The 27,796-nt window shown below is 49.8% G+C and overlaps 1 protein-coding gene across 3 annotated transcripts in view; it reads right to left on the bottom strand.

The window, feature by feature from the left end:
- The window catches only part of HIP1 (huntingtin interacting protein 1), a 197,357-nt gene that overhangs the window by 87,495 nt on the left and 82,066 nt on the right, over window positions 1-27,796 (bottom strand). The window contains exon 1 of one of the 3 annotated variants that reach the window (XM_074390659.1): window positions 21,668-21,832. The exons of 1 other annotated variant lie outside the window; for it this stretch is intronic. In XM_074390659.1, the coding sequence (XP_074246760.1) occupies window positions 21,668-21,685 (18 nt within the window). In that variant the 5' untranslated portion in view covers window positions 21,686-21,832. Of the gene's footprint in view, window positions 1-11,910; window positions 21,587-21,667; window positions 21,833-27,796 lie in introns of those variants that run through there. One more of the 3 variants, XM_074390658.1, reaches the window with a different exon arrangement.

The raw sequence follows: 27,796 nt of genomic DNA, 5'->3' as shown, positions 1-27,796 counted from the left end.
TTTTGTAATGGCCCTGGCCAGAGCTTCCGGGGGAAGCCTTCCGGACAGGCAGCTTGTCAGCAAGAGTGGGAACCCCTGGGCTATGCCCTCCCTGCAAACCACCGGCCTTGCCCAACTTCCTCTCTCCCTGCCCTCTAAAACCCTCTCATTTCCTCAGTTCTTCTTTTTTTTTTTTTTCTTGAGACACAGTTTCACTCTGTCACCCAGGCTGGAGTGCAATGGTGCTATCTCGGCTCACTGCTACCTCCACCTCCTGGGTTCAAGAGATTCTTCCACCTTAGCCTCCCAAGTAGCTGGAATTAAAGGCACATATCACCACCTCTGGCTAATTTTGTATTTTTAGTAGAAACAGCTTTTTACCATGTTGGCCAGGCTGGTCTCCAACTCCTGACCTCAAATGTTCCACCCACCTCAGCCTCCAAAAGTGCTGGGATTACAGGTGTGAGCCACCACACCTGGCTAATTTTTGTATTTTCAGTAGAGATGGGGATTTCACCATGTTGGCCAGGCTGGTCTTGAACTCCTGACCCCAGGGGACCTTCCCACCTCAGTCTCCCAAAGTGCCGGGATTATTGGTGTGAGCCATTATACCCAGCCATTTTCCCAGCTATTTTTTTCTCTTTTTTTGAGATGGAGTCTCGCTCTGTTGCTCAGGCCGCAGTGCAATGGCACAATCTTGGCTTACTGCAACCTCTGCCTCCTGGGTTCAAGCGATTCTTCTGCCTCAGCCTCCAGAATAGCTAGGATTACACGCACGTACCACCATGCCCAGCTAACTTTTGTATTTTTAGTAGAGACTGGGTTTCACCATGTTGGCCAGGCTGGTCTTGAACTCCCGACCTCGTGATCTACCCACCTCGGCCTCCCAAAGTGCTGGATTACAGGCGTGAACCACTGCACCCGGCCGTTTCCCCAGCTCTCTAACAGTGAGGTTACTTTTGTCTCTTCTCTTTTGTTAATATACCGCAACTTTTCTCCAATGATCTGAAGACACAAGGCGGGGCGACACCTGATTCACAGGAGGTCCCCCAGCACAGGAGCCGTTCCTTATCCAGCCCTGGGTCTCCTGCAGAACCCAATTTCTAAAAGGGACCTTTCTGTCAAGTGAATGAGTCAAGAAGCCCCAGCCGCATCCCGGAACTACAAAACCTGATGCCTCTCCCTTGAGAACATCCTCATTTTTTATTCCCCAAGTGTTTTGTAGAGATGGGGTTTCACTAGGTTGCCCAGGCTGGAGTGCAGTGGCACCATCTCAGCTCACTGCAACCTCCGCCTCCCAGGCTCAAGCAATTCTCGATCCTCAGCCTCCCAAGTAGCTGAGAGTACAGGCATTGCAACCACCATGCCTGGCTAATTTGTGTATTTTTAGTAGAGATGGGTTTCACCATGTTGGCCAGGCTGGTCTCAACCTCCTGGGCTCACGTGAGCCTCCCACCCAACACCCTTGATATCCTACCTTTTATTCTATTTCTGTAGGAATCACTGTGCCTAGAACGAACGCCTTTGGTCAGTAGTTCCCAGAGCTGGCTAGGCCAGGATATCATCTGAGAATCCTGTACCCCTAGTTTGTACAACCCCCAAGATGCCTTTGCTCCACCCCCAGATTGGACTCATTTGGCTTGGGAAGGGCCCATGGCACTTAATTCTAGTGATGTTACAGAAAAACATTCTATGTCAGAGTCTAATAAAAAAATTCAGCTAAAAGAAAAACAGTGATCAGGCGCGGTGGCTCACGCCTGTAATCCAGCACTTTGGAAAGCCCAGGTGGGTGGATCACTTGAGGTCAAGAGTTCAAGACCTGCCCGGCCAACCTGGCGAAACCCCATCTCTACTAAAAATACAAAAACCAGCCTGGCGTGGTGGCGTGTGAATGCCGTAATTCCAGCTACTCGGGAGGCTGAGGCAGGAGGATCACTTAAGCCCAGAAGGTGGAGGTCGCAGTGGGCCGAGATCACTCCAGCCTGGGCAACAGAGCGAGACTCTGTCTCAAAAAAAAAAAAAGAAAAATACTGACAGAAAGAAAGAACGAGAGCAAAGAGAGAAGAAACAATAAATACAGTGGAAATGAGGAGAATGAAGAGTTTCTCAGCTCAGACAAGCATACCTTGATGTAAGTAAATTTTTTTCTGGAAAATGTGAATTGACACTAAGGCCAAATTAGGAGATTATTATTCATTTCACAGAAGACACTGGCATCTGATTTCTTTAAATAGCAATTGCCGTTAGTACATTTAAGATAGGATTCAGTTTACAGAAGTGTGATTTATACAAAATCACATCTGTTACATAAAGCTCAGAAAAATAGCTCTCCTCCCATGTCGTCTTGCTAAGTATAGAACTGGCCCAATATAGATGGTCACCTATTTTCTTCTAAAAGACACCCACCCCTGCTCTGTGTCATCTATTTCTGTCTCACTGTGATCACGGGTAACAGATTCGCAGGGGCCACCCCAATCTCTTCTGGTCTTCCCTAAACCCAGGGAACAACTGCTATGAATTATTTTCATAGTCACTCATTCATTCAGCATATATTTCTGGAAGGCCTATCATATGCCTGGCACTGCTCTAGAAATACAGTGAGGGTGTGGTGGCTCATGCCTGTAATCCCAACACTTTGGGAGGCCAAGGTGGGTGGATTGCTTGAGCCCAGGAGTTCAAGACCAGCCGGGGCAACATGGCAAAATCCAGTCTCTACAAAAATACAAGAAATTGTCCAGGCATGGTGATGCGTGCCTATAGTTCCAGCTACTTGGGAGGCTGAGGTAGGAGGATCATCTGAGCACAGGAGGCAGGGGTTGCAGTGAGCCAAGACTGTGCCACTGTACTCCAGCCTGGGTAACAGAGTAAGAACCTGTCTAAAAAAAAAAAAAAAAAAAAAAAAAAAAAAAGCCAGCACAATGGCTCATGTCTGTAATTCTAGCACTTTAGGAGGCCGAGGCAGGTAGGTCACTTAAGGTCAGGAGCTCGGGACCAGCCTGACCAACATGGTGAAACCCATCTCTACTAAAAACACAAAAATTAGCCAGGTGTGGTGGTGCGCGCCTGTAGTCCCAGCTACTCAGGAAGCTGATGCACGAGAATTGTTTGAGCCTAGGAGATGGAGGTTGCAGTGAGCCAAGACCGCACCACTGCACTCCAGCCTGGGTGGCAGAGCGAGACTCTGTCTCCAAACAAACAAGCAAACGAACAAAAAACAGCGAGGAACAGAAAAGACAATCTCTGCCCTCATGGATCTTATATTTTAGCAGGGTAGACAGGCAGAGGCAGTAAACGAAATAAAATCTATGATAGTTCAGCTGGTGAGAGGTGCTCTGTAAGACGGCAAGGACAGGGCCGGAGTGTTCTAGGCAGCATTATAACCTCCCAAAGGGTCACTGAGGAAGACTGTGCTGAGGTGACAGAGGGAGGGACACAGACTTGTAAGTGATGAGGTGGCTCTCATCTATAATCTCAACACTTTGGGAGGCCGAGGAGGCAGGACTGCTTGAGACCAGGAGCTTGAGAACAGCCAGGGTGACATAGCAAGATCCTGTCTCTATAAAAAAAATTTACATGAAAAAATTAGCCTGGCGTGGTGGCATAGTTGCAGCTAATGGGGAGGCTGAGGTGGGAGGATTGCCTGAACCCAGGAGTTTGAGGCTGCAGTGAGCTATGATAGTGCCACTGTACTCCAGCCTGGGCAGCAGAGCAAGACCCTGTCTCAAAAAATAAATAAAATGATGAGGAAGTGAGCCTGGCAGATGCTGGGGGGAAGAGTTTCAGGCACAGGAGCAGAAGCCCAGGTGACAGGCACAGGGAAGTGTGGCTGGAGCCAGAAGTCAGGGGCAGGAGGGGCCAAATCCCTAGCGGCCTCGTGGCCCTTGGTAAGGACTAGCCTTTGTTCCACGTAAGACTGGGGCCACTAGAAGCTGTTATTATTTTTTTTTTTTTGGTGGGGTGTTGGTAAAGACTGGGTCTTGCTATGTTGCCCAGGCTGGTCTCGAACTCCTGGCCCCAAGTGATCCTCCTGCCTTGGCCTCCCAAATTGCTGGGATTACACATGTGAGCCACTGCTCCCGGCCTTGCTGGAAGGTTTTGAGCAAAGCAGTAAAACTATCTGATTCACTAGGATCCCCTTGGCTGCTGTGCTGAGAACAGACTGCAGGGATCAGCGTGGCTGCAGGAACCATAGCAGAGACGGCACCGCCTTCACTGTTGCAGTGAGTCAGGCAGTGGCTCAGACCTGTAATCCCAGCACTTTGGGAGGCTAAGGTGGGCAGATCACTTGAGGCCAGTTCAAGACCAGCCTGGCCAACATGGAGAAACGCTGTCTCTACTAAAAATACTAAAATTAGCCAGATGTGGTGGTTAGCATGCCACCCAGCTACTTGGGAGACTGAAGCAGGAGAACTGCTTGAACCCAGGAAATGGAGGCTGCAGTGAGCCGAGATCGTGCCACTGTACTCCAGACTGGGTGATAGAGTGAGGCTCTGTCTCAAAAAATAAATAAACAAATAAATAACTAAATAGAGAGATTTCCCTCTCTGATGGTAAATCCAGGAGAGAAAGGGCAGGCTGAATGCTGGAGGCAAGGAGTGCTCTCCAGGATTTCTGCTGTGAAGAGGGAGACAGAAAGAGGGCAGCCACTGGGAGGAGGTGAGGGCAACGCTTTCTTGTTTCCCACGGGAGGCACGATAGCGCCTTTGCATGTGTGTGAGGCGCGGAAGGGAGAGTGGCTGCGATGGGGATGGGGCCTGGTGCCCAGCAGGAGGGCAGGCTGGGCCAGATCCCACAAGACAGACGCAGACGGAGGCGGAGGCGGACATGAGGGTGAGGGCAGTGCCCGTTTTCATGGATCGCGTCTCTTCACAGTGAAACAGGAAGCTAGGTCAGGGCTGAGAGCTCAGGACTCGAGGGCTGCGCAGGATGCCGGGAGCGGCACTCCAGGCGCGGGCAAGTGCCACTTGGAGAAAGGAGCTAAGCCAGCCTCCGCCTCCTCTTCTCCAGCCCTGCTCTCCCCCGAGCCTCTCCCTTGTCCTCAAACCAACTCTTCTCCTCCTCCTCACTGCCTTTCTGGCTTGTAAAGTGCTTGAGGCTGGGCTTGGTGGCTCATGCTTGTAATCACAGCACTTTGGGAGGCCGAGGCGGGAGCACTGCTTCAGCCCAGGAATTTGAGACCAGCCTGGGCAATAGTGAGACCCTAGCTCTACAAAACATCAGAATATTAGGGTGCGGTGGCTCGCACCTATATTCATAGCTACACAGGAGGCTGAGGCAGCAGGATTGCTTGAGCCCGGGAAGTTGAGGCTGCAGCGAGCTACGTTTGTGCCACTGCACTGTAGCCTGGGCGACAGGGCGAGACCCTATCTCAAAATAAGTAAAGAAATACAAATATAAAAAGTGCTTGGACCTTCCCGGATGAAATCGATACTTAAATGTACTTGGTCACTGTTGTGCCCTTCTTCTCTGCAAATAATTTTTTTGAAAATACATAGAGATGGGGGTCTCAGCTCTGTTGCTCAGGCTGGTCCTGAACTCCAGGGTTCAAGCAATCCACTTGCCTCATCTTCCCAAAGTTTTGGGGTTACAGGCATGAATCACTGTGCCTGGCCCTTTTGCCCTTCCTGTTTTTGAATAGGATCTTTTAGGGAAAAGAGAGATGGAATTGATTGGTGCTTGCTTGGGGAAGACTGGCACCAGGACCTGGGCTGTAGGGGTGTGTGTGTGTGTGTTTGTGTGTTTGTGTGTTTTTGTGTGTTTGTGTGTGTGTTTGTGTATGTGTGTTTGTGTGTTTGTATGTGTGTATGTGTGTGTTTGTGTTTGTGTGTGTGTGTTTGTGTATGTGTGTTTGTGTATGTGTGTTTGTATGTATGTGTATGTGTGTGTGTTTGTGTGTGCATGTGTTTGTGAGTGTGTTTGTGTGTGTGTTTGTGTGTGTTTGTGTATGTGTGTGTGTTTGTGTGTTTGTGTGTGAGTGTGTGTGTGTGTTTGTGTGTGTGTGCACGCGCGCACACATGCATGCACGTCTTGGTGGTTGAAGTGAGGGGAGGTATGAGGAGTCTAGGAGGGAAGCAGAGAAAATATAAGGCAAAACATCCACATTTTCTCTCCTCAGTTCTTTCCTCAACTTCCTTCTCCCTATATTCTCCTTCAGGGTTTTGAGTTCTTAATCTAAAACACAGACCTGGCTGGGTGCAGTGGCTCACACCTGTAATCCCAGCACTTTGGGAGGCTGAGGCAGGCGGATCACCTGAGGTCAGTGGTTCGAGAATAGCCTGGCCAACATGGTGAAACCCCATCTCTACCAAAAACACAAAAATTAGCCAGGCATGGTGGCACGCACTTGTAGTCACAGCTACTTGGGAGGCTGAGGCAGGAGAATCACTTCAACCTGGGAGGCAGAGGCTGCAGTGAGCCGAGATCACGCCACTACACTCCAGCCTGGGTGACAGAGCAAGACTCTGTCTTAAATAAATGAATAAATAAATAAATAAAATAAAACACAGACTCTCTCTCTCTCTGGTTCAGGCTCTAATTCAATTAACCTCTTCTGATCTGTAATAGATTCATTCCCATTCATTACCTCGTTTAACCCTTATAGTGACACTGCCTACTAACCGCATTGAACAGGTGGGGAAACTGAGACTTACAATGGGTGAGTGATTTGCCGAGCTGCTTGTAATGCATGGCTAGCTACATGACCCCAGCCCGTAGCAGAGCCAGGATGTGAACAAAGATCTCACTCCAGATCTGTCAATCCTGTCCTTCCTGGACTGGGAAGAATAATTCACATGCCTTTCCACTGATAAGTGGAAAACAGCCAGGCACAGTGGCTCATGCCTGTATTCCCAGCATTTTGGGAGGCTGAGTGGATCACTTGAGGTCAGGAGTTCAAGACCAGCCTCGCTCACATGGTGAAACCCCATCTCTACCAAAACATAAATTAGCCAGGTGTGATGGCATACACCTGTAGTCTCTGCTACTCAGGAGGCTGAGGCCACAGAATCTAAAGGCCACAGAATCAGGCAGGCAGGAGCGCTGATGGATACTCCCTGCTCCGGACCCAGGGAGTGAGAACAAGCCGGAGAGGATTTGCTAATCAGTTTTCTCAGGAGAATCACTTGAACTCGGGAGATGGAAGTTGTAGTGAGCCAAGATCATGCCACTACACTCCAGCCTGGGTGACAGAGTGAGACCATGTTTTTTTAAAAACAAAAACAAAAACAAAAACAAAAACCAACTTGAGAACTTACAGATCGACGTCAAGTAATTCCTATCCTAGGTTTCAGAAACGGAAGTCCTTATTAATATACAAATAACATACAACCAGGCCAGGCATGGTGGCTTCAGCCTATAATACTAGCACTTTGGGAGGCCAAAGCAGGAGGACCACTTGAGCCTAGGTGTTTGAGACCAGCCTGGGAAACACGGTCAGACCACACCTCTACAAAAAATTTTAAAAATTAGCCAAGGATGGTGGCGTCTCTAGTCCCAGCTACTAGGGAGGCTGAGGCGGGAGGATCACTCAAGTGCAGAAGGTGCAGTGAGCTATGATCGTGCCACTGTACTACAGCCTGGGAGACAGAGCCAGACCTTGTAAAAGAAACACACACACACACACACACACACACACACACACGCACGCACACGCACACACGCACGCCTCCAAAGCACAGGCCTCACAAATCTCAGGTCAGAAGCAAAGAAAAGAGAGTGAGTGAGGAGCGAGGCTCCGGTTACACTCTGAAGGCCACAGAATCAGGCAGGCAGGGGCGCTGATGGATACTCCCTGCTCCGGACCCAGGGAGTGAGAATAAGCCGGGGAGGATTTGCTAATCAGTTTTCTAAAGTGGAAAGAGGGACTGTTGCTAATTCCGGAGGTGGATTTCATCATCGGCTGCACGGCTGTGACGTGACTTCCTCAAAAAGCAAAGCTGCCAGGAACTCTCCCTTCTACTTCTGTCTTGGGGGTGAAGAGCCCTTCTTTAGAGTTGGAGAGAAAAGAGCTGTGAGATTCAGAAGTATAGGGGTGTAGAGAGGGGAGTCACCCAACAGGCTGCAGCAGGGTAAGCCACACCCAGGCCTCCAGGCCTGACAGCCTACTGGTCTCCTGGTGGCTATAACATCACCAGACCCCTTGTCTTTTCTTTTTTTGAGACGTGGTCCTGCTTTGTCACCCAGAAAGTGTAGTGGCACAGTCTGGACTCACTGTAACCTTTGCCTCCCAGGTTCAAGCGATTCTCTGGCCTCGGCCTCCCAAGTAGCTGGGATTACAGGTGTGCACCACCATGCCTGGCTAATTTTCGTATTTTTAGTAGGGACTGAGTTTCACCATGTTGGCCAGGCTGGTCTCAAACTCCTGACCTCAAGTGATCCACCCGCCTCGGCCTCCCAAAGTGCTGGGATTACAGGTGTGAGCCACTGTGCCCATCCCAGACCCTGCCTTTCTAAAGCACAGCTCCGATCATGCCAGAAACATCCAGGGCTCATGGGGAAATTGCTCCACTGCCTAGCCTGGCACTCAAAGCCCTGAGATCCAGCCCCCACTTGCTTTTCCAGTCTTAGAATTCATTCCTGTCCTTCCCATTCCCAAACATGTCTGCCTAATTTGACCCTCATGCCTTCACTTCATGCCACCTCTCTAACCACGATTAACCATCCTGCCCAAACCATCGCCATTTGTTTAAGTTCTGTCATTCATTCAGATAGTCATTATTTTATTCGTTCATTGAATTCACCCATCAAATATACACAGTCATCCCTCTGTGTCTGTACATAGGTATATTTTTGTTTAATTTTTTTTTTTTTGAGACGGGATCTCGCTCTGTTGCCCAGGCTAGAGTGTAGTGGCACGATCTCGGCTGACTGCAACCTCCACCTCCTGGGTCCCAGCGATTCTCCTGGCTCAGACTCCTGCCTCCTGAGTAGCTGGGATTACAGGCACCGTGCCCAGCTCATTTTTGTATTTTTACAAAAATTAATAGTGTTGGTGATTTCATTATGTTGGACAGGCTGGTCTCGAACTCTTGCCCTCAGGTGGTCCGCCGGCCTTGGCCTCCCAAAGTGTTGGGATTACAGGCATAAGCCACCATTGATTAAGTTTTTATAGAGATGGGGTCTCGCTATGTTGCCTAGGCTGGTCTCAAACTCCTGGGTAGGAGTGCTGAGCACCCAGTCAAGTCAACTCACAGATCACTCAGATGTAGTCCTGGTTTCAAAGAGTGAGGTCCAGATGGCAAGAAAGATGATGGCACCGTGTCTGCCTTGTCAGAGGAGAGAGATTGGTGGGAATGTACCGTATGGAGGCCTCGGGTGTGGGCATCTATCTGAGGCTGAAGGATTGGTGATGTCTGCCCAGAGGAAGAACCAGCCTAACCAGCTGAGAAGCTGGCCTGGAAAGGGCAGATGCCAGAGCATTCAGGTAGAGGTGACAGCATAACTGAGCCACAGAAGCGAGCAAGGCCCAGTGTTGGGGACCGGGGAGCAGTCACGGTTTCTAGCGAGTAGAAAAGCAGAGATGGGGTGCTATAGTTTTACGTATTTGCGTCCCCTCCAAAATTCACGTTGAAACTTAATCTCCATTGTGACGGCATTAAGAGGTAGGGTCTTTGGGGAAGTGATTAAGTCATGAGAGCTCTGCCCTCATGAGGAGGACAAATGTCCTCATAAAAGAGGCTTTGGAGGCTGGGCATGGTGGCTCAAACCTGTAATCCCAGCACTTTGGGAGGCCAAGGTGGGTGGATCGTTTGAGCCTTGGAGTTTGAGGCCAGCCTGGGCAACATGGTGAATCTGTCTCTTTAAAAAAAAAGAGGCTTTGGCGAGCTGCTTGCCCCTTCTATCTCTTCTGCCATGTGAAGGCACAGCATTCATCTCTTCCACCTTTTTTTGCTATGTAAGGATGCAATGAGAAAACACTGTCTCTGGAACAGGCTCTTGCCAGTCACTGAATCTAGTGGTGCTGTGATCTTGGACTTCCCAGCCCCCAGAACTGTGAGAAATAAACTTCTATTGTTTATAGACCCAGTCTATGGTATTTTGTTACAGCAGCAAGAATGGACTAAGACCAGGGCCAGGACCTGGAAGCATAATTTATAGGGTCATAGGGCAGCATCCAAGGAAACTTCCCCTGTGCTCACTACCTAGCTTGAAAAACATTAGCAAAAAGAATTCTTAAAAGCTAGAACCTTAAAACCTAAGTCTTTAAGCATACATAAGCCAATAGATACATACTCTTAGGTGAATGTACAAGGATTTCACCCCAACGGTGGAAAATGTAATTAATAGAGGACAGATCATAATGTAACGATACATCGCCCCCTGCTCCTCTGGAATTACAGTAACACTAACACTGACTGAATGCTCCATGCCAAGGTATTGATCTAAGCACTTCACATGCAGTAATTCATCTGCTCTCACCACAGCTCTGTATGGAAGGTACTAGGACTCTGTCCATTGCACAAAGGGGAAAGCCTCACAAAGGGAGACCTTGGTGACCCCCCCCCCCGGGGAGTACACAGTGGAAACTGGTTTTGAACCCCAGAACCCATGGATGCCCTGGACCACTCTGATATATTGTTTCTAGATGCCAAGCATAGTGAAAATGAAAATTAAAGTCTACAAAACTATATTATGGCGTGGTCCCATTTTGTTGAAATATGTGTGTATTGATTTATGCATATATGCTTGTGTTTGGTTGAACCAAATGAAAATTTGGCTGTTTTTGACTTATATAAAAGGCAATTTCAGCCAGGTGCAGTGGCTCAAGCCTGTAATCCCAGCACTTTGGGAGGCTGAGGCGGGTGGATCACAAGGTCGAGAGATCGAGACCATCCTGGTCAACATGGTGAAACCCCGTCTCTACTAAAAATACAAAAAACTAGCTGGGCATGGTGGTGCATGCCTGTAATCCCAGCTACTCGGGAGGCTGAGGCAGGAGAATTGCCTGAACCCAGGAACTGGAGGTTGCGGTGAGCCGAGACCGCGCCATTGCACTCCAGCCTGGGTAACAAGAGCGAAACTCCTTCTCAAAAAAAAAAAAAAAGTCAATTTCGTATGATTTAACCTAGTGCACACACGCAAACACACACAGACACATGCACACACACACACACACACACACACACACCCACACACAGAAAAGTCTAAAAGGACCTACACTAAATAGTTAACAGTAGTTTTAGATGGTGGAAAAATGTTTGATCTTTACTTTCTTTATACCTTTTCATATTTTCTGAAAAGTGGCAGAAGGTTAACGTTTCTGCGGATTACCTGTTTCCTTACTGTTGGTGTTGATGACCACAGCTATACGGTATGAAAATCTACCCAACGTGCAGGAGCTCCAGCCCTGCAAAGTCCAGCATCAGGACCTATGCACTCAAGGCTCTCTCTCCTCAAGGACTGAGAAGTCAAAGTGTGTACTTCTGTTAAGCAAGTGCTTAGAACAACGCCTGGCATGTGAAGGGCACGTTATAAACCTTTTCCAAATAAATGAACAAATGAATGGTCACTTTCTCCACCCCACTTCCTATACCACTTGCCAGAATTAATCATTCCTACTTGAGTTGCTATAGGAGTTTCCTTAAATCTCCATAGAGAGAGCCCAGTCACCTGCCCAGGTGAGTAAGCCGTAGAGACAGATTTCAAACCTCAGGACCCAAGGCTGGGACCACTCTGAAATACTGTTCCTAGGTCAAAGCAAGGGGTCCTATGTGCTTTGACTTCTCTAGGCCTCAGTTTCTCTAGCTTGAACATGAAAATAGGAATTATGCTTTTCTGAGAATTGCATGAGGCATGGTCCTCTGTCCCCCCCAGCCTCGTTCCAGTTGATGTCACTTGGGTAGGGCTGAGAGGGCCTTGTTTATTGTGGATAGCATCAAGTCTACACCCAGGGTCATGGCCACAGAACTACCCATTTGACCTTGGCTCCCTTACCAGAGATTTGTTGGATATGAGAGGCAGCATCTTCCCTCCAACTTGTAGAAAATCTGGCAGAAATGGGATGAGCGCTCAGTGCTCTGTACACCATTTGGCTGATGGCTGGATCCACAGTTGTGTAGACCGCAGGAAGATGGTCAAGGGGAGCTGGGCACAGGGAAAGGGCCCTGAGGTTTAGACTCAGGCAACTCTCAACAATGAGTCATGAGCTAAATCTGGAGTCCAGGATTTTAGCCAGACTGTAAACCAAGAACACACCAGGAACGGGAGTTCCAGAGTCCCCTGGCAGCTGAGCAAAGTCCCCTGCTGGGAATGACAGGCTCACCCCTCATTTACAATTCTTATCCAAGCTATATTTAGGACAGTGCAACCATTTCTGCATCTAACCCCATTTCCTGGATCATTTACCACCTTCCAACAGCCTAAAAAATTTTCTCATTTACATTTATTGTTATTGTCTATGACTTAACCCCTCAATTCCTGCAGGAGCTCAGCTCCACAAGGCAGGAATCTTTGTCTGGTTCAGTGACGTATCCCGAGTGCTTGGAACAGCACCTGGCATATGGAAGGCATTCTATAAATCTTTTCTGAAGAAATGAATAAATGAAATGTCACCTTCCCCACCCCACTTCCTGTACCATTTGGCAGAATTAGTCATCCTGCCTGTGAACGTCTATAGAACTTTGCTTAAATCTCTAATGTTGTACTAATTACACTATTATAATTACTAATATTAAACTAATATTATAATTTTATCTCCTGTACCTTTTTTTTTTTTTTTTTTTTTTTTGAGACAGAGTCTCACTCTGTTGCCCAGGCCAGAGTGCAGTGGCACGATATCAGCTCACTGCAACCTCCATCTCCTGGGTTCAAGCGATTCTCATGCCTTTGCCTTCCAAGTAGCTGGGATTACAGGAACGTGCTGCCACACCTGGCTAATTTTAGTATTTTTAGTAGAGACACCATGTTGGCCGGGCTGGTCTCAAATTCCTGACCTCAAGTGATCCAACTGCCTCGGCCTTCCAAAGCACTGGGATTACAGGTGTGAGCCACTGTGCCTGGCCTGTACCTTTTTAAAGGCAGAAGCCATCAAAGGGTCACATTCTTTCTTATATTATCTATTCCTAGCATGAGGTCTGGCTGGGTCCTCAGTGTCTGCTGACTCAGGGGACAATCTTCACATATACAGGGCAAAAAGGACAATAGCCAGGACCCTGGTTGTAACCACTGGAATCATCCCTACCCAGCACCAGGGCTGGTGACATAATCTGGAGCTAGGGGGAGTAGGGAGGCAGTGATTTCGTAAGACTTCTTTCTAGCCTGAGAAAAATCCAGCAAGAAAAAGTGATTTTAGGTCCCAGAATACGAGGCCGCACTGAGCACTCAAAAGAGAGGTTATGACGGAAAGTTAATGAAATGTTCATTTCAAAAAAACTTTGCCCAACCCACGGTTTGCAACGCCCACACTTACCCTGGTACCAGTGAGAGCCATCTCCAGGCCCCGGGACTGGTAGGCAGGGTAAGCCTGTTGGCCAGAATAGCATATCCATGTCTGATTGTCAAGTGGAGGCAGCCCCACTTACTGGCTCTACTAGAGACTTGCTGGTTATTTTTAACACGGGACCTCACACCTGTGCCCACTCCTCCTCTCCGTTCCTCTGGCCCCGCTCCTAAAAAACCTACTCAACATTCATTCCCCCGGGTTGTATTCAGCCCGTGTGCAGCGCCTCTCTCTCAAATGGAATGTCTTCCCCTTTTGCCTTGTAATCATTCATGCACTCAGCACCTACTGTGAATCCTGTGTTTCCTTCCATTGCTGTCCCACCCTCCTTTTTTTTAGATGGAGTCTTGCTATGCTGCCCAGGCTGGAGTGCACTGGCATGATCTCAGCTCACTGCAACCTCCGCCTCCCAGGTTCAGGTGATTCTCCTGCTTCAGCCTCCTGAATAGCTGGGATTACAGGCATGTGCCACCATACCAGGCTAATTTTGTAGTTTTATTAGAGACGAGCTTTCTCCATGACAGTCAGGCTGGTCTTGGACTCCCGACCGCAGGTGATCAGCCTGCCTCGGCCTCCCAAAGTGCTGGGATTACAGGTGTGAGCCACCGCACCCAGCCTGCTCCCCTTTGTAAAGCATAGCTCTTCCAAGAATCACTGAGGTGTAAAAAGATTCAGCTTTGGGAGGCCAAGTTGGGAGGCTGAGGCAGGAGTACTGCTTGAGGCCAGCAGTTCAAGACCAGCCTGGGAAACATAACAAGATCCTGTCTCTGCAAATAAGTTAAAAATTGCTGGGCATGGTGGCACACACCTGCAGTCCCAGCTACTTGGGAGGCTGAGGTGGGAGGATCAATTGAGCCCTGGAGGTTGAGGCTTCAGTGAACCGGAACTGGAATTGCACCACTGCATTTCAGCCTCAAGGACAGAGCGAGACCTTCTGTCTCAAAAGGAAAACAAGCCAGGCACAGTGGTTCATGCCAATAATCTCAGCACTTTAGCAGACCAAGGCAGGGCGGATCGCTTGAGCTCAGGGATTCAAGACAAGCCTAGGCAACACGGTGAAACCCTATCTCTACAAAACATACAAAAATCAGCCCAATGTGGTGGTGAGCACCTGTAGTCCCAGCTACTTGGGAGGCTGAGGGGGGAGGATCACTTGAGCCTGAGAGGTTGAGGCTGCAGTGAGCCGTGACTGCACCACAGCACTCCAACATAAGGCACAGAGTGAGACCCTATCTCAAAAAAAAAAAAAAAAAAACACTGGGATTCCGTAACCCAGGAACTTTGTTAGCCCCACAGAGATAGGGAGTATACCTCCTTTTCAAACATCAACCAGAGGTAGCTGCTGATTAAACCCTGTGGTTTCGTGACCTTATACTTTTAACGTGCCTGAAATACCCTTCCCCTCTGTCCCTAATCTTCTTAATGATGCCCTTCCTTAAGTTGCCTGCTGGTTAACCCCACCTTCTCCAGGCTGACACACGCCTCATATTTTGTGCATTGCATCACGTGTATTGCCAACTACTAACAGGTCTGCTTGCCCCAGCAGACGGAGCTCACCCAGCACTGATCATTCGGAAAGCAGCAGAGCTCTCCCCATCCCCCTAAAGTTTTCAGATTTGTAGCCTAAATGAAAGAGCAAAGATACTACTAATGATAACCGTGGCTCACTAAGCCCTTACTATGTGCCAAGTACTATATTTTTTACTTTATCTTATTTTATTTTTTAGACAGGGTCCCGCTCTGTCGCCCAGGCTGGAGTGCAATCACAGCTCACTGCAGCCTTGAACTCTTGGGTTCAAGTGATCCACCTGCCTTAGCTGGGAGGATCCCTAGTAGGTGAGACCACAGTCCCATGCCACCACACCCAGATAATTTAAAAAAAAAATTTTTTTTAAGTAGAGATGGGGTCTTGCTATTTTGCCCAGGCTGGTCTTGAACTCCTGGGCTCAAGTGATCCTCCTGCCTCAACCTCCCAAAGCACTGGGATTACAGGCACATACCACCATGCCCGGCGAATTTTTTTTTTTTTTTGTAGAGACAGGGTCTCACTGTGTTGCCCAGGCTGGTCTCAAACTCTTAGGCTTAAGCAATCCTCCTGCCTCAACCTCCCCAAGTGCTAGGATTACAGGTGGGAGCCACTGTGCCGGCCAATTCCCGTTCTTTATAAATTACCAAGTCTCAGGTGTTGTTAAAGCAGCACAAATAGACTAGGCAACCGACGGCAGTAAAAAACACGCTTTACTGTGGTACACATAAACCATGGAACGCTATGTAGCCATGAAAAGGAATGAGATCATGTCCTCTGCAGGGACATAGATAGAGCTGGAAGCTGTTACCCTCAGCAAACTGACACAGGAACAGAAAACCAAACGCAGCATGTTCTCACTTATAAGTAGGGCCTGAGTGACGAGAACACATGGACACGTGGCAGGGAACACCACACACGGGTTTGTCAGAGGGTAAGGAGGGAGAGCATCAGGAAGAATATCTAACGGATGCTGGGCTTAACACCTAGGTGATGGGTTGATCTGTGTAGCAAACCGGCATGACACACGTCACAAACCTGCACATGTACCCCTGAACTTAAAATAAAAGCTGAAGAAAAATACACACATTTGACGGGGCCAGCCAGTCAAACTTACCTGTGTGAATGCACAGATATAACCAAAATCAGTTTCAAGAACTAATGCTTACCCTCTCGCGTGGAATATACCTGGATGTTTTCTCATCTATTTCACTCTTGTGTTTATTTTATTTTATTTTATTTTATTTTGAGATGGAGTCTTACTCTGTCACCCAGGCTGGAGTGCAGTGGTGTGACCTCGGCTCACTGCAACCTCTGCCTCCTGGGTTCAAGTGATTCTCTTGCCTTAGCCTCCCAAGTAGCTGGGATTACAGGCACGTGCTGCCTCGTCCAGCTAATTTTTGTATTTTTAGTAGAGACAGATTTCACCATGTTGGCCAGGCTGGTCTCGAACTCCTGACCTCAGGTGATCTGCCCGCCTTGGCCTTGAAAAGTGCTGGGATTATAAGCATGAGCCCCCACACCCCTGGCCTGTTTCACTCTTTCAAATGCTGGCTGCAACTCCCTAAATGGATTTTGTGGCCCAGGGCTGAAAACGGTGCTGTTTGCTGGGCGAATCACCCATCAGTCTTTGGCATCATTTTGCACAGGAATCTCTCCAGCGGGGCATTTAACTTCTACCACGTCCCGCCAACCCAGCAAACACAGGTGACACCAGCAACAGGTTGACCAGAAGTCTTTTCTGCTCCATCAATATCTTTACTCAAACCATCTGCAATTCTTTCTCTCCACCCCTCCCATCTGCCCGCTGGGTGAATCAGGTGTCTTACATTTGAGGAAGCAGTCAGATTCACGAAGAAACTCCTAAATTTTAAAAACAGCTATAGGGCTATAGGGACCAGGGCACAGTGGCTCACGCCTGTAATCCCAGCACTTTGGGAGGCTGAAGTGGGAGGATGGCTTGAGCCCAGGAGTTCTAGACCAGAACGGGCGCCATATCGAAACCTTGTCTCTACTAAAAATTTTAAAAAAGCAGTCAAGCATGGTGGTGGTGCCTGCCTGTTGTCCCAGCTACTTGGGAGGCTCAGAGTGGGAGGATTGCTTGAGGACTGGAGTTCGAGGCTGCAGTAAGCTATGATCACACCACTGCACTCCAGCCTGGACAACAGAGTGAGACCCTGTCTCTAAAAAAAAAATCAACAAAAACAGATACAGGGGATTGAAGAGGCTCAGAGTCCACATATAGTCACTCATCCTTCTTTCCTAAGTCTTCTTCCCCAGGGGACCCAGAGGCCAAAGACCCGACCCTTAGCTCATCTTTTGAAATTAACTTGTGTCCATTCTACAATCTAGTCTCCAAATCTTTTTCCTTACCTTTTATTTATTTTATCACTATAGTACATACTTTGACTGTCAGAGAACTGGATACAGGACCTGGCTCTCCCCCTGATATGGAATATCAGATGTCAGTTTTCTGAACTCACTTTCTTATCTATAAAACGTGGCTAATCGTTTCTGCCCTGCCTTCCTCATGGGGTTGTAGTGGGAACAAGCGTAAAAATGCTTTGTATAGGCCAGGTGTGGTGGCTCATGCCTGTAATCCCAGCACTTTGGGATGCTAAGGCAGGAGGATCGCTTGAGGCCAGGAGTTCAAGACCAGCCTGGGCAACACAGAAAACCCCGTCTCTACAAAAAAAAAAAAAAAAAAAAAAAAAAATTAAAAATTAGCCCCACTTGGTGGCTCATGTGTTCGGTCCCAGCTACTCAGGAGGCTGAGGTGGGATGATGGCTTTGACCCCAGGAGTTCGAGGCTACAGTCAGCTACAATTGTGCCACTGCAATCCAGGCTAGGTGACAGAGTGAGACCCTGTCTCTAAAAAAACAAAAGGAAAAAAAAAATGTCTTGTATGCTGTAAACCACCACACAAATATAAACTGTTATATAAACTGTATGTTCTTTGGTAATAATTGACAGTGTTGACTCTATTTCCTAAATTACAGTACTGTGTTTAGTGAAAGGCACAGCCTCCATCATCAACCCCTAAAAGGCATGTGTACTTTATTCCTGAGTGCAGGGTTAAACCTGCTCTCCCTTAGGCAGCTATCTGATGTCATCAAAAATTCATGGGTCGCAGCAGCTGGTGAATCCACTGTCTCCAGTTGATAACCAGGCCTGGGAGAATCGGTCCCAAGAGCTGTCTGAAAGACCACCTGTGCTCAGCTCTGCAGGCCCATCAAAAAATTAAAGAATGAGAAGGAAATCAAGAGTCACCTTTGGCCCAAATGAGACGAGAGATCTTTATCAGAACAGCCACCAGGTTTATGGAAGACTTACTACTCCAGCTTCTATGCCTTCAACTGAGTATTTCCAACCTTCTTTTTTATTATGTTCATTTTACAGATAAAGGTAAGAAGTTACAGAAGAAACTTGCTCAAAATCATGCAGGGACACAGCGTGCGGAGGTTCACACCTATAATCCCAGAACTTTGGGAGGCTTAGGCAGGGAAATTGCTTGAGCCCAGGAGTTCGACACCAGCCTGGGCAACATGGCGAAACTCCGTCTCTGCAAAAAATACGAAAATTAGCCAGGTTGTGATGGTATACGCCTGCAATCCCAGCTACCCAGGAGGCTGAGGTGAAGAGGATTGCTTTCACCTGGGAGGCGGAGGTGGCAATGAGCAGAGATTGCCCTACTGCACTCCAGCCTGGGCAAAAGAGAAAGACCCTGTCTCAAAAAAAAAAAAAAAAAAAAAAAAAAAAAATCATGCAGAGGTCCAGGTGTGGTGGCTTACGTCTGTAATTCCAACACTTTGGGAGGCTAAGTCAGGTGGATTACTTGGGCCCAGGAGTTCAAGACCAATCTGGCCAACATGGTGAAACTCTATCTCTACTAAAAATACAAAAATTAGCTGGGCATGGTGGTGCATGCCTGTAGTCCCAGCTACTAGCGAGGCTGAGGCATGAGAATGGCCCAAACCCAGGAGGTGGAGGTTGCAGTGAGCCGAGATTGTGCCACTGCACTGCAGCCAACAGAGTGAGACTGTCTAAAAAAAAAACAAAAATAAAAATCACATAGAGTCTGGTAAACTATAATCTGCTTTCTCTTACTCTTCGTAAGCAAGAGAAAGACGTGACACTCCAAGGCTGATGCTGACATCTGTCAAGGATGTTCCTGAAAGGCTGCATTTGAGGTCAAGCCTACAGCCAAAGGCCCCCAGAGCGAGGACTGCAAACCAGAGATGGGAATTTAATGGCCAGAACAGAAAGTACTTTTGGCCTCTTGCAGGGTTGGAAAGCAGACGGCAATTCCCCAGGGTGGGTAAGGTTCTTCCTGCTACACAGTCACAGGTCTGTGCTCTTTACAAAGAGCTGTGGACAATTGTTTCTGGACTGGGCGCTTGGCTGCTCAATGATTAATGAGAATCTAATATCACTTTTGTTTGGACCCCAAGCTAAAAGAGGAAAGAGGCAATAGATGCACCTCCCCGGGGCTTAGAATTCTCCAGAGTTTTCCCAATGCTTACGGGCCAGGATCAGAACGCCCTGGTTGGCGTTCAAGACATTGCTGGTCTGGCCCTAAACAACCATCTCAATGCTTCCTGATCTCAAACCTCTGTACCAGCCAAATGTCTTCAGCCTCACCCAATGGGCTCTGCCCATCCTCTTCCTGCAATTCTCCCAACAGGCAATGCCTACCCCACCCAACGTCCAAGGGCCAACTGAGGTCTTGGTCTTCCATCTGAACTCTGTACCCCGGTCCCCTCTCAGACACCCATGGTCCTCAAAGCTTTGGCCTTCTGCTCCAGGCCTGCATTGACAGCTAACTGCTAAGTTGGCCTGTATCTCTCTGGATCCTTCACTTTCATGCTAGGGGCCCTGAGAAGCAGGGAGGGAGGCCACCAATGATGTTTCTTTGTGTTCTTTACCTAGCACTTGCTATAGAAATCATGGGAATTAAATAAACGCTGTTGAATTCATGAGGGATGAACGAACAGAGGTCCCTGAGCCCTGTAAACTCTGGTCCTTGCAGGCCAAGCTTTGCAGGGAACTTGAGTGCAGGGCTGGGAGAATGCTTAGGGCTGATTTGGTTTAGTGGGCACTGGAGTGGAGCTTCAGAGATTCAGATCCCCCTGAGCATAGCCCAGAGAGGTGACTCTTCTGGTCTTGCTCAGACACCTCTAGTAAAGAACTGTTGCTTCATTTTCTACAGCTCCACCCCCATAGCTGCAGAAAGGATTTTTTTTTTTTTTTTTTTTTTTTGAGAGGGAGTTCTAATACATGCCCAAAGAAAGCAAGCTTTCATGGCAGACAGACAGGGAATGCTGGTCCAACCTCTGTCCAACCGTGGACAGATAGATGTCTCTCCAAATAAAGAGGGGAACCCATGAAGCCCCTCACCCAGCCCCCAGCCCCAGGGGTCGTGCTCAGGCGGAGACTGATGCAGGCCACAGAAGGGGACCCTCACCTGTCATCGGCCCCCATCCCATTGTCTCCTGGCCAAGACAGAGTGCCAAAGGCCAGTGCTGGGCAGAGAACCAACCTCCCTTGGTCGCCTCCAAAGGGCACCCTCTGGGGAAAAGTAATGTAATTCTGAACAAGATAAACTTAAATTCTAGTACCTTCTCATCTCTAAAGGGCAGACCCAAACCCTCTCCCCTCCCCCCACCGCCCAAATACACAGACACAGCCCAGGACAGCTCCTTTCCTGGAAAGCCCTGATCACCTCCCTCCCACACCACCAGCCTGACACATAGGCCCTTGAGAGTTGCAAAGCTGGAAGGTGGGGACACCTGGCAGGGACTGGGGGGCAGGGGAGACTTAAGTAAGGACCATCCGGCCCCAGCCCCAAGTCTAAACTAGAGGTCGGAGTAGTCGTGATGGCAAGGGCACCCTTCAATCTCCATTCAGAGTGACAGCCAATCAAGACCCCTGGGAACACCTGCCGTTTCCCGGCTTCCAGGTGCTCCCTGAGAACCCCCTCCCATCAGAATCCCCGGAATCACATCCTGGTACCCGCTGAGGGCTGCTCCTTGGTCTCAATCAATAAGCTATGATTTCTTCACGCTCCTACTGTATTTGGGGTGGAGGCGGGGATGGAGGGCTGCTCTGGGGGAAGGCACAGACCCCTCCAGAGAAGCCCATCTCCAAAGGAAAGGGAAGTCATGCTTAGGAGGGAAGATGTTGGCTGCACCCCAGGCCCATGAAGCTGGGGTTCCCAAGTGGCCCACCTAGAACCTCCCCCTTCTCTGCTCCATTTCTGTCCCCTCACTTCCTAGGATGGGTGAAACCCTGGCTTCTCCCTGTCCTCCCAGCGCCACCTGTGCCTCCCTGCCCACGGGCTCAGCCCCACACATCTTCCCATCGATCTCCTGTAGGTTTGCGGGCAGGGGGCCCCTTCCGGCGGCGCTGCCCTCCCTCCGCCCGGCAGGTCTGCAGGTCTCCCGAGGTGGGCTGCGAGCCCCGCAGCCCGGTCCCTAGAGTCCAGCGCGATCTCCCGGGCAGCCCGGCGGCGGCGCGGCGGGAAAGCGAGAGCCCATCCCGGCCGGCCAGCCGCCTCCAGAATCCTGGCCCGGCTCCCTCCTCCGGCACGCCTGGAGTTGGGGCCAACAGGCAGGATCAACAATCCAGAAACTTTCAATGGATCGCGCCGACTAGGAGGGGGAGAGGGGAGGGCGACAGGGCTGGTGGGGGGGAGGGGGCTCGGGGCAAAGCCCCTGCTCACACTTACCATCTTGCTCACATCCATGACCGAGGCTGCGGGGCACCCCCCCCACCCCTGGAGATCCCGCTTCCCCCAAAGCTGCTCCCGGCTAATCGCGCCCCGAGGGTGCCATGCTGCAGGGAGGGCGGCCGGCAGGGCCCCCGCGGACCGGGGCAGGCGGCGGCGGCGGCGGCTGCACCGAGGCTGGACCGGAGAAAGGAAGGGGAGGGGGAGGGGAGGCGGCGAGGGGGAGGGGGAGGGGAAGGGGGAGGGGGCGGGCGCGGAGCCGCAGCGCGCGTCGTGGGCGGGGGAGGCGCGGTCCCGCGGGCAGGGACCTGCGCGCCCGAGCCCCCAGGGACCGGGAAATCCCGGAATCAGCTGGCGGGGGCACGGGGGGAGACCGGCAGGCGGGTTCCCGGGCCCGATCCCGCGGCCCCCGGGCGCGCACGGCGAGGGTGTGATTTGGATAACAAAAGGTGGCTTCTCCCCCAAGCTCCAGGTGGCGGGGATCGCCGATCCCGGAGCCAGAGGCCGCCGGCCCGCCAGGAAGCCTGTGTGTGTGTGCGGCCGCGTGTGTGCATGCGTGCGTGTGCATGCATGCGTGTGTTTTGGTGGTGGGATCAGTGGGGCTGAGGAAGTAAGCCGGGGAGGTGGTGGAAAAGGAGGGGGAGATGGGGGGCGCAGGAGGCCGACATTCCAGTGGGGGCAGGGGGTCCGCTCGGCTTCCCTGGACAAAGGGGGAATTCACAGCCGGTTGCTGGCCTCCTGCGGCTAATCCGGAGGGGCCTCCCGAATGAGTCTGGGGTCTCCAAACAGATGGACAATTGGGAGGAAGTGGAGCAGGTATCCCCAGGAAGGTTCTGAGCGTCCCCCTCCCACGTGAGCCACGGCCAGCCCTTCCTGGAGTGAGGGAAATTGGCTCCGTGGCTCATAAATGGTATCTGCCCTGAGCTGGGAGTTCCTTTCTCTCGAGCCAGAATCCCGATGTCCCTTTCCTTATTGGATGCCAAAACGCACGGCAGACGTTCCCCTCTGCAATAGACACAGCTGGTGGCCCCAAAAGGACTCCTGTCAAATGCTCCTTTGGGGCAAGTTCTCCGGAAAAAGCCTGGCCGTCCAAGCCTATAGTTTCAACAGCCGCCCCCCTCCACCACGCCCCAAAATCTGGTGGCAGTAAGGTTTTGGATGCACCAGGGACCTGAGAGTCCTCCTACCTAGACCAACCCCAGTATAAAACTGGGAGGAAACTAAGACCCAGAGAGGGAGAGGGAGGTGCCCAGGTCACACACCTGGCAGGGACTGGGGGGCAGGGGAGAGTTAAGTAAGGACCGTCCAGCCCAAGCCCAAAAGGGCTTCCCATGCTGCCACGGGACAACCCTGAAGTTGGGGCTTTTAAAATAATGAACAGGTGGGCTGGGTGCAGCGGCTAACGCCTGTAATCCCAGCACTTTGGGAGGTTGAGGCAGGCGGATCACTTGAGACCAGCCTGGTCAAAATGATGAAAACCCGTCTTTACTCAAAATGCAAAAATTAGCTGGGTGTGGTGGTGTGCACCTGTAATCCAGCTACTCCGGAGGCTGAGGCAGGAGAATTGCTTGAACCTGGGAGGCAGAGGTTGCAGTGAGCCAAGATGGTGCCACAGCACTACAGGCTGGACAATAGAAAATAATAATAATAATAATAATAATAATGAACAGGTGATGGGATCCAGGAACAGCTGCGAGGCTGTCCTCTGCACCCACATGAAGAGATCCACATGAAGGGGCCCCCAGAAGCCAGCTGAGGAATCTCCTATCATGGCCCCAGGGCCTGCTAGGCTTACTATCACAGCCCCTTCCCATCGAAGCTGAGCTTATAGATGAAATTGAGAGTCTTTATCTGCCTGCCTCCTAGCAGTATGTGAGAACATCAAGATATAAGAGATAATATAAGGCCGGGCTTGGTGGCTCACGCCTGTAATCCCAGCACTTTGGGAGGCAACGCAGGTGGATCACTTGAGGACAGGAGGTTGAGACCAGCTTGGTCAACATGGCGAAACCCCGTCTCTACTAAAAATACAAAAATTAGCCAGGTATGGTGGTGCACACCTGTGATCCCAGCCACTCAGGAGGCGGAGGCAGGAGAATCGCTTGAACCCAGGAGGTAGAGGTTGCAGTAAGCCAAGATCACACCACTGCACTCCAGCCTGGGCAGCATAGCGAGACTCAGTCTCAAAAGGGAAAATAAATGAGATAATGTAAAGGCGGAAATACAGGAATGTAAGGGCTCTTGGAGTGGTGGTAATTTTCATTTTGTGAATCTGTCTGGAGCCTTGTCAAGGGTCCCTCAGCTTCAGGGAGCAGACCGCGGGCCCAGATCTCCATCTTACTTCAGGTGTAGACTGCAGACACCTGCCTTGGCCTCCCAAAGTACTGGGATTACAGGTGTGAGCCATCATGCCCAGCCTTCCCTTTATTTTATTTTGTTTTCTTTCTTATTTGCTCCTTGTTTCTCTATTTTCTTTCTTTCTTTTGAGACAGAGTTTTGCTCTTGTTGCCCAGACTGGAGTGCAATGGCATGATCTTGGCTCACCTCAACCTCCGCCTGCCTGGTTCAAGTGATTCTCCTGCCTTGGCCTCCCGAGTAGCTGGGATTACAGGCATGCACCATCACGCCAGGCTAATTTTGTATTTTTAGTAGAGATGAGGTTTCTCTATGTTAGTCAGGCTGGGCTCGAACTCTCGACTTCAGGTGATCCACCCTCCTCAGCCTCCCAAATGTTGGGATTACAGGTGTGAGCCACCTCTCCCGGCTGTTTCTCTATTTTCACAATCTGTTCTTCCTCCTGTTTTCTGGCTCAACTAATGATTCTACCTCCACTGGTTATGCTGGAAACTTCAAGGCAGCCTTAATTCCTTTAGCGACAATTCCTGCTCCCGCTCCATCTAATCAGGTCCCACATCCCTGCAATTCTCCCTTGCACTTAGCTTCCAATCTATGTCTTATTAACTGTTGCTTCCCTGAATAAGACTTTCGACAACAGTCTCTGCCTCCAGTCTCTTGTCCGATTCATCGTATATACATCTAATTGTGACTCCCCACGGGCCAGCCCATCCCAAATAGAAAAACAAACAAACAAACAAACAAACAAAAAACAGGCCAGGTGCAGTGGCTCATGCCTGTAATACCAGCACTTTGGGAGGCCAAGGCAGGTGGATCACCTGAGGTCAGGAGTTCAAGGCCAGCCTGGCCAACATGGTGAAACCCTGTGTCTACTAAAATTACAAAACTTAGCCGGGCATGGTGGCGTGCACCTATAATCTCAGCTAGTCAGGAGGTTGAGGTAGGAGAATCACCTGAACCCGGGAGGCAGAGGTTGCAGTGAGCCGAGATCACGCCATTGCATTCCAGCCTGGGCCACGGAGCGAGACTCTGTCTCAAAACAAAACAAAACAAAACAAAAATAAAAACCATCCTATGGTTCATTTGGTTCTCACTACTGTGGTCATATCTGCCCCGTTCTTGTCTACCCTCTCTTACCCTCCCCCCCTGCCCACCTATCAAACTGCTCACCTGTGTTCAGGATGCTCCTGGAACATTCTTCCCTCTTCCTTTTTCATCCTTCAGGACTGACCTCAAATGCCACCTTCCCTGACCCATCTGGACAAGCCGGTCCCTTGGGAGTCCCTTCCCCCAGTGGACAGCACTTGAGCCCAGCCTGCATCTCCCTGGGATCCCTGGTTCACCTGTGAGCGAACTCAGGCCAAACGCTGGCCTCACCGGTCTTTGCATGTTGAGTGTCCTGTCCCTTACTTCCAGCTGGAATTCCACACCCACAACACCCCACGTTTGACGTCCACTGAAAAGCACAGAACAGGCCTAGAAGTCAGATCCTAGACCTAATTCCTACAGAAGGGGTGCTGGGCGCATCTTGGTAGAAGCTGACACCTACTGGTGAGTTGAGATTCTGCAGCCTAGCCCTAAAGACCACACTGAGCTTCTCTCTGACAGGCTCTGGCAAGGCTTCATAACCGCCTTTAGAGGCACAGACGTCCACTAATTCCCAGTAATGATATTTAAGCCAAACAATACTGCTTGTGAAAGGGCCTTAAGTAATGTATGTTACTATGCTAATGCTAACAGTAAGCCTATGCAGAGGGCTGTCATGTGTACAAAAGACATTTTTACTCATTATTTCATTTGACTCGTAAAAGTCAGGAAAGGGGCCAGGTAATGGTGACTCACACCTGTAATCCCAGCACGTTGGGAGGCCAAGGCAGGAGGACTGCTTGAGCCCCGGAGTTCGAGACCAGCCTAGGCAACATAGTGACACCCCATCTCTATTTCTATTTAAATTAAAATAAATTTTTTTTAAAGTCAGGAAAGGCAGATAGAATGGGCATTATTATGACAACACCTATTTTGCAGATATTGTGGAACAGTGCACAGCTGAGACCTGGGAGGAGCAGTGGGATGGGGAGGGGTAGTCCGAAGGTCCTTTTGCAGTGTTTTCTTTTTTTTTTTTTTTTTTTTTTTTTGAGACGGAGTTTCGCTCTTGTTCCCCAGGCTGGAGTGCAATGGCGCGATCTCGGCGCACTGCAACCTCCGCCTCCCGGGTTCAGGCAATTCTCCTGCCTCAGCCTCCTGAGTAGCTGGGATTACAGGCACGTGCCACCATGCCCAGCTAATTTTTTGTATTTTTAGTAGAGACGGGGTTTCAGCATGTTGACCAGGATGGTCTCGATCTCTTGACCTCGTGATCCACCCGCCTCGGCCTCCCAAAGTGCTGGGATTACAGGCTTGAGCCACCATGCCCGGCCGTGTTTTCATTTTTATAAGGAGAATGTAATGAAATCTTATTACCTGCATAATAATGATGGCAATTAAAAGAAATCAGCATGGCAGGGTACAGTGGCTCATGCCTGTAATCTCAGCACTTTGGGAGGCCCGGGTGGGCAGACCACTTGATGTCTGGAGTTTAAGACCAGCCTGGTCAGCATAGTGAAACCCTGTCTTTACTAAAAATACAAAAAGTAGCTGGGCGTGGTGGCAGGCACCTATAATCCTAGCTACTTGGGAGGCTGAGGCAGGAGAATTGCTTGACCCTGAGAGGCAGAGGTTGCAGTGAGCAGAGATCGCGTGGCTGCCCTCCAGTCTGGGTGACAGAGCGAGACTCTGTCTCAAGAAAAGAGAGAGAGAAAAAAAAGGAAGAAAGTATAGGTAGGCAGGCCCTGGAGTCAGACAGATCTCAAGTTGAATTATGGCTCCATTTATTTCTAGATACGAGCAAGTTCCTTAACCTCTCTGAATTTCAGTTTTCTTACAGAAAAACAGGCTAATAAATATTATCCCTCCCAGGGTCAACATGAGAATTAAGCAAACTCATGTATATAAAGACCCAGCACAGTGGGCGGCTAGCTCTTAGCTCCATGCACCTATCTCTCAGCTTACTTGGTGGCTAGCTCTTGGAAGCTTCTGGGTAATTTTTTTTTCTCTTTTGAGATGGAGTTTCACTCTCATCGCCCAGGCTGGAGTGCAATGGTGCAATCTCGGCTTACTACAACCTCCACCTCCTAGGCTCAAGCGATTCTCTTGCCTCCTGAGTAGCTGGAAGTACAGGCGTGTGCCACCACGCCTGACTAATTTGTGTATTTTTAGTAGAGATGGGGCTTCGCCATGTTGGTCAGGCTGGTCTCCGACTCCTGACCTCAGGTGATCTGCCGCCTCGGCCTCCTAAAGTGCTAGGATTACAGGCATGAGCCTCTGCACCCAGACAGGACAATTGTTTAGAAGATTAAACATAAGGAAAAAAAATAAAAAGCCAAGGTAACGGTAGTCATTTTCATTAAAATGACAGCAAATAAGTAGGTTTTATGGGGCGAGGAGGAACTAGAGTCACTGACCAAGCCCAGCTGAGCCGTGAACGACAGAAGCAACCACCACTAGCTGAGTGATTCCTCATCTCCCCATGGGAAGCAAAGCCTTAGCCAGGGTGAGTGAGAGCCCAGCAGGGCTGTGATCCTGGCGGCTGTGGCACAGAGCGTTCTCACTGGGCTTGTTTTGGACAGAAGATGGCCTTTTTCAATGAATTCAGGAACCTTCACTTTCACTCCAATGAGAAAAGCCTTTTGCTGCCTCTCTTTCTGGTACATAATTACACCCTCAGGAGCCACACGA

The sequence above is a fragment of the Saimiri boliviensis genome, chromosome 20 (genome assembly GCF_048565385.1).
Source record: "Saimiri boliviensis isolate mSaiBol1 chromosome 20, mSaiBol1.pri, whole genome shotgun sequence".
Lineage (NCBI taxonomy): Eukaryota > Metazoa > Chordata > Mammalia > Primates > Cebidae > Saimiri > Saimiri boliviensis.
The sequence above is the reverse complement of the archived record's forward strand: the minus strand, read 5'-3'. Positions and strand labels throughout refer to the sequence as shown.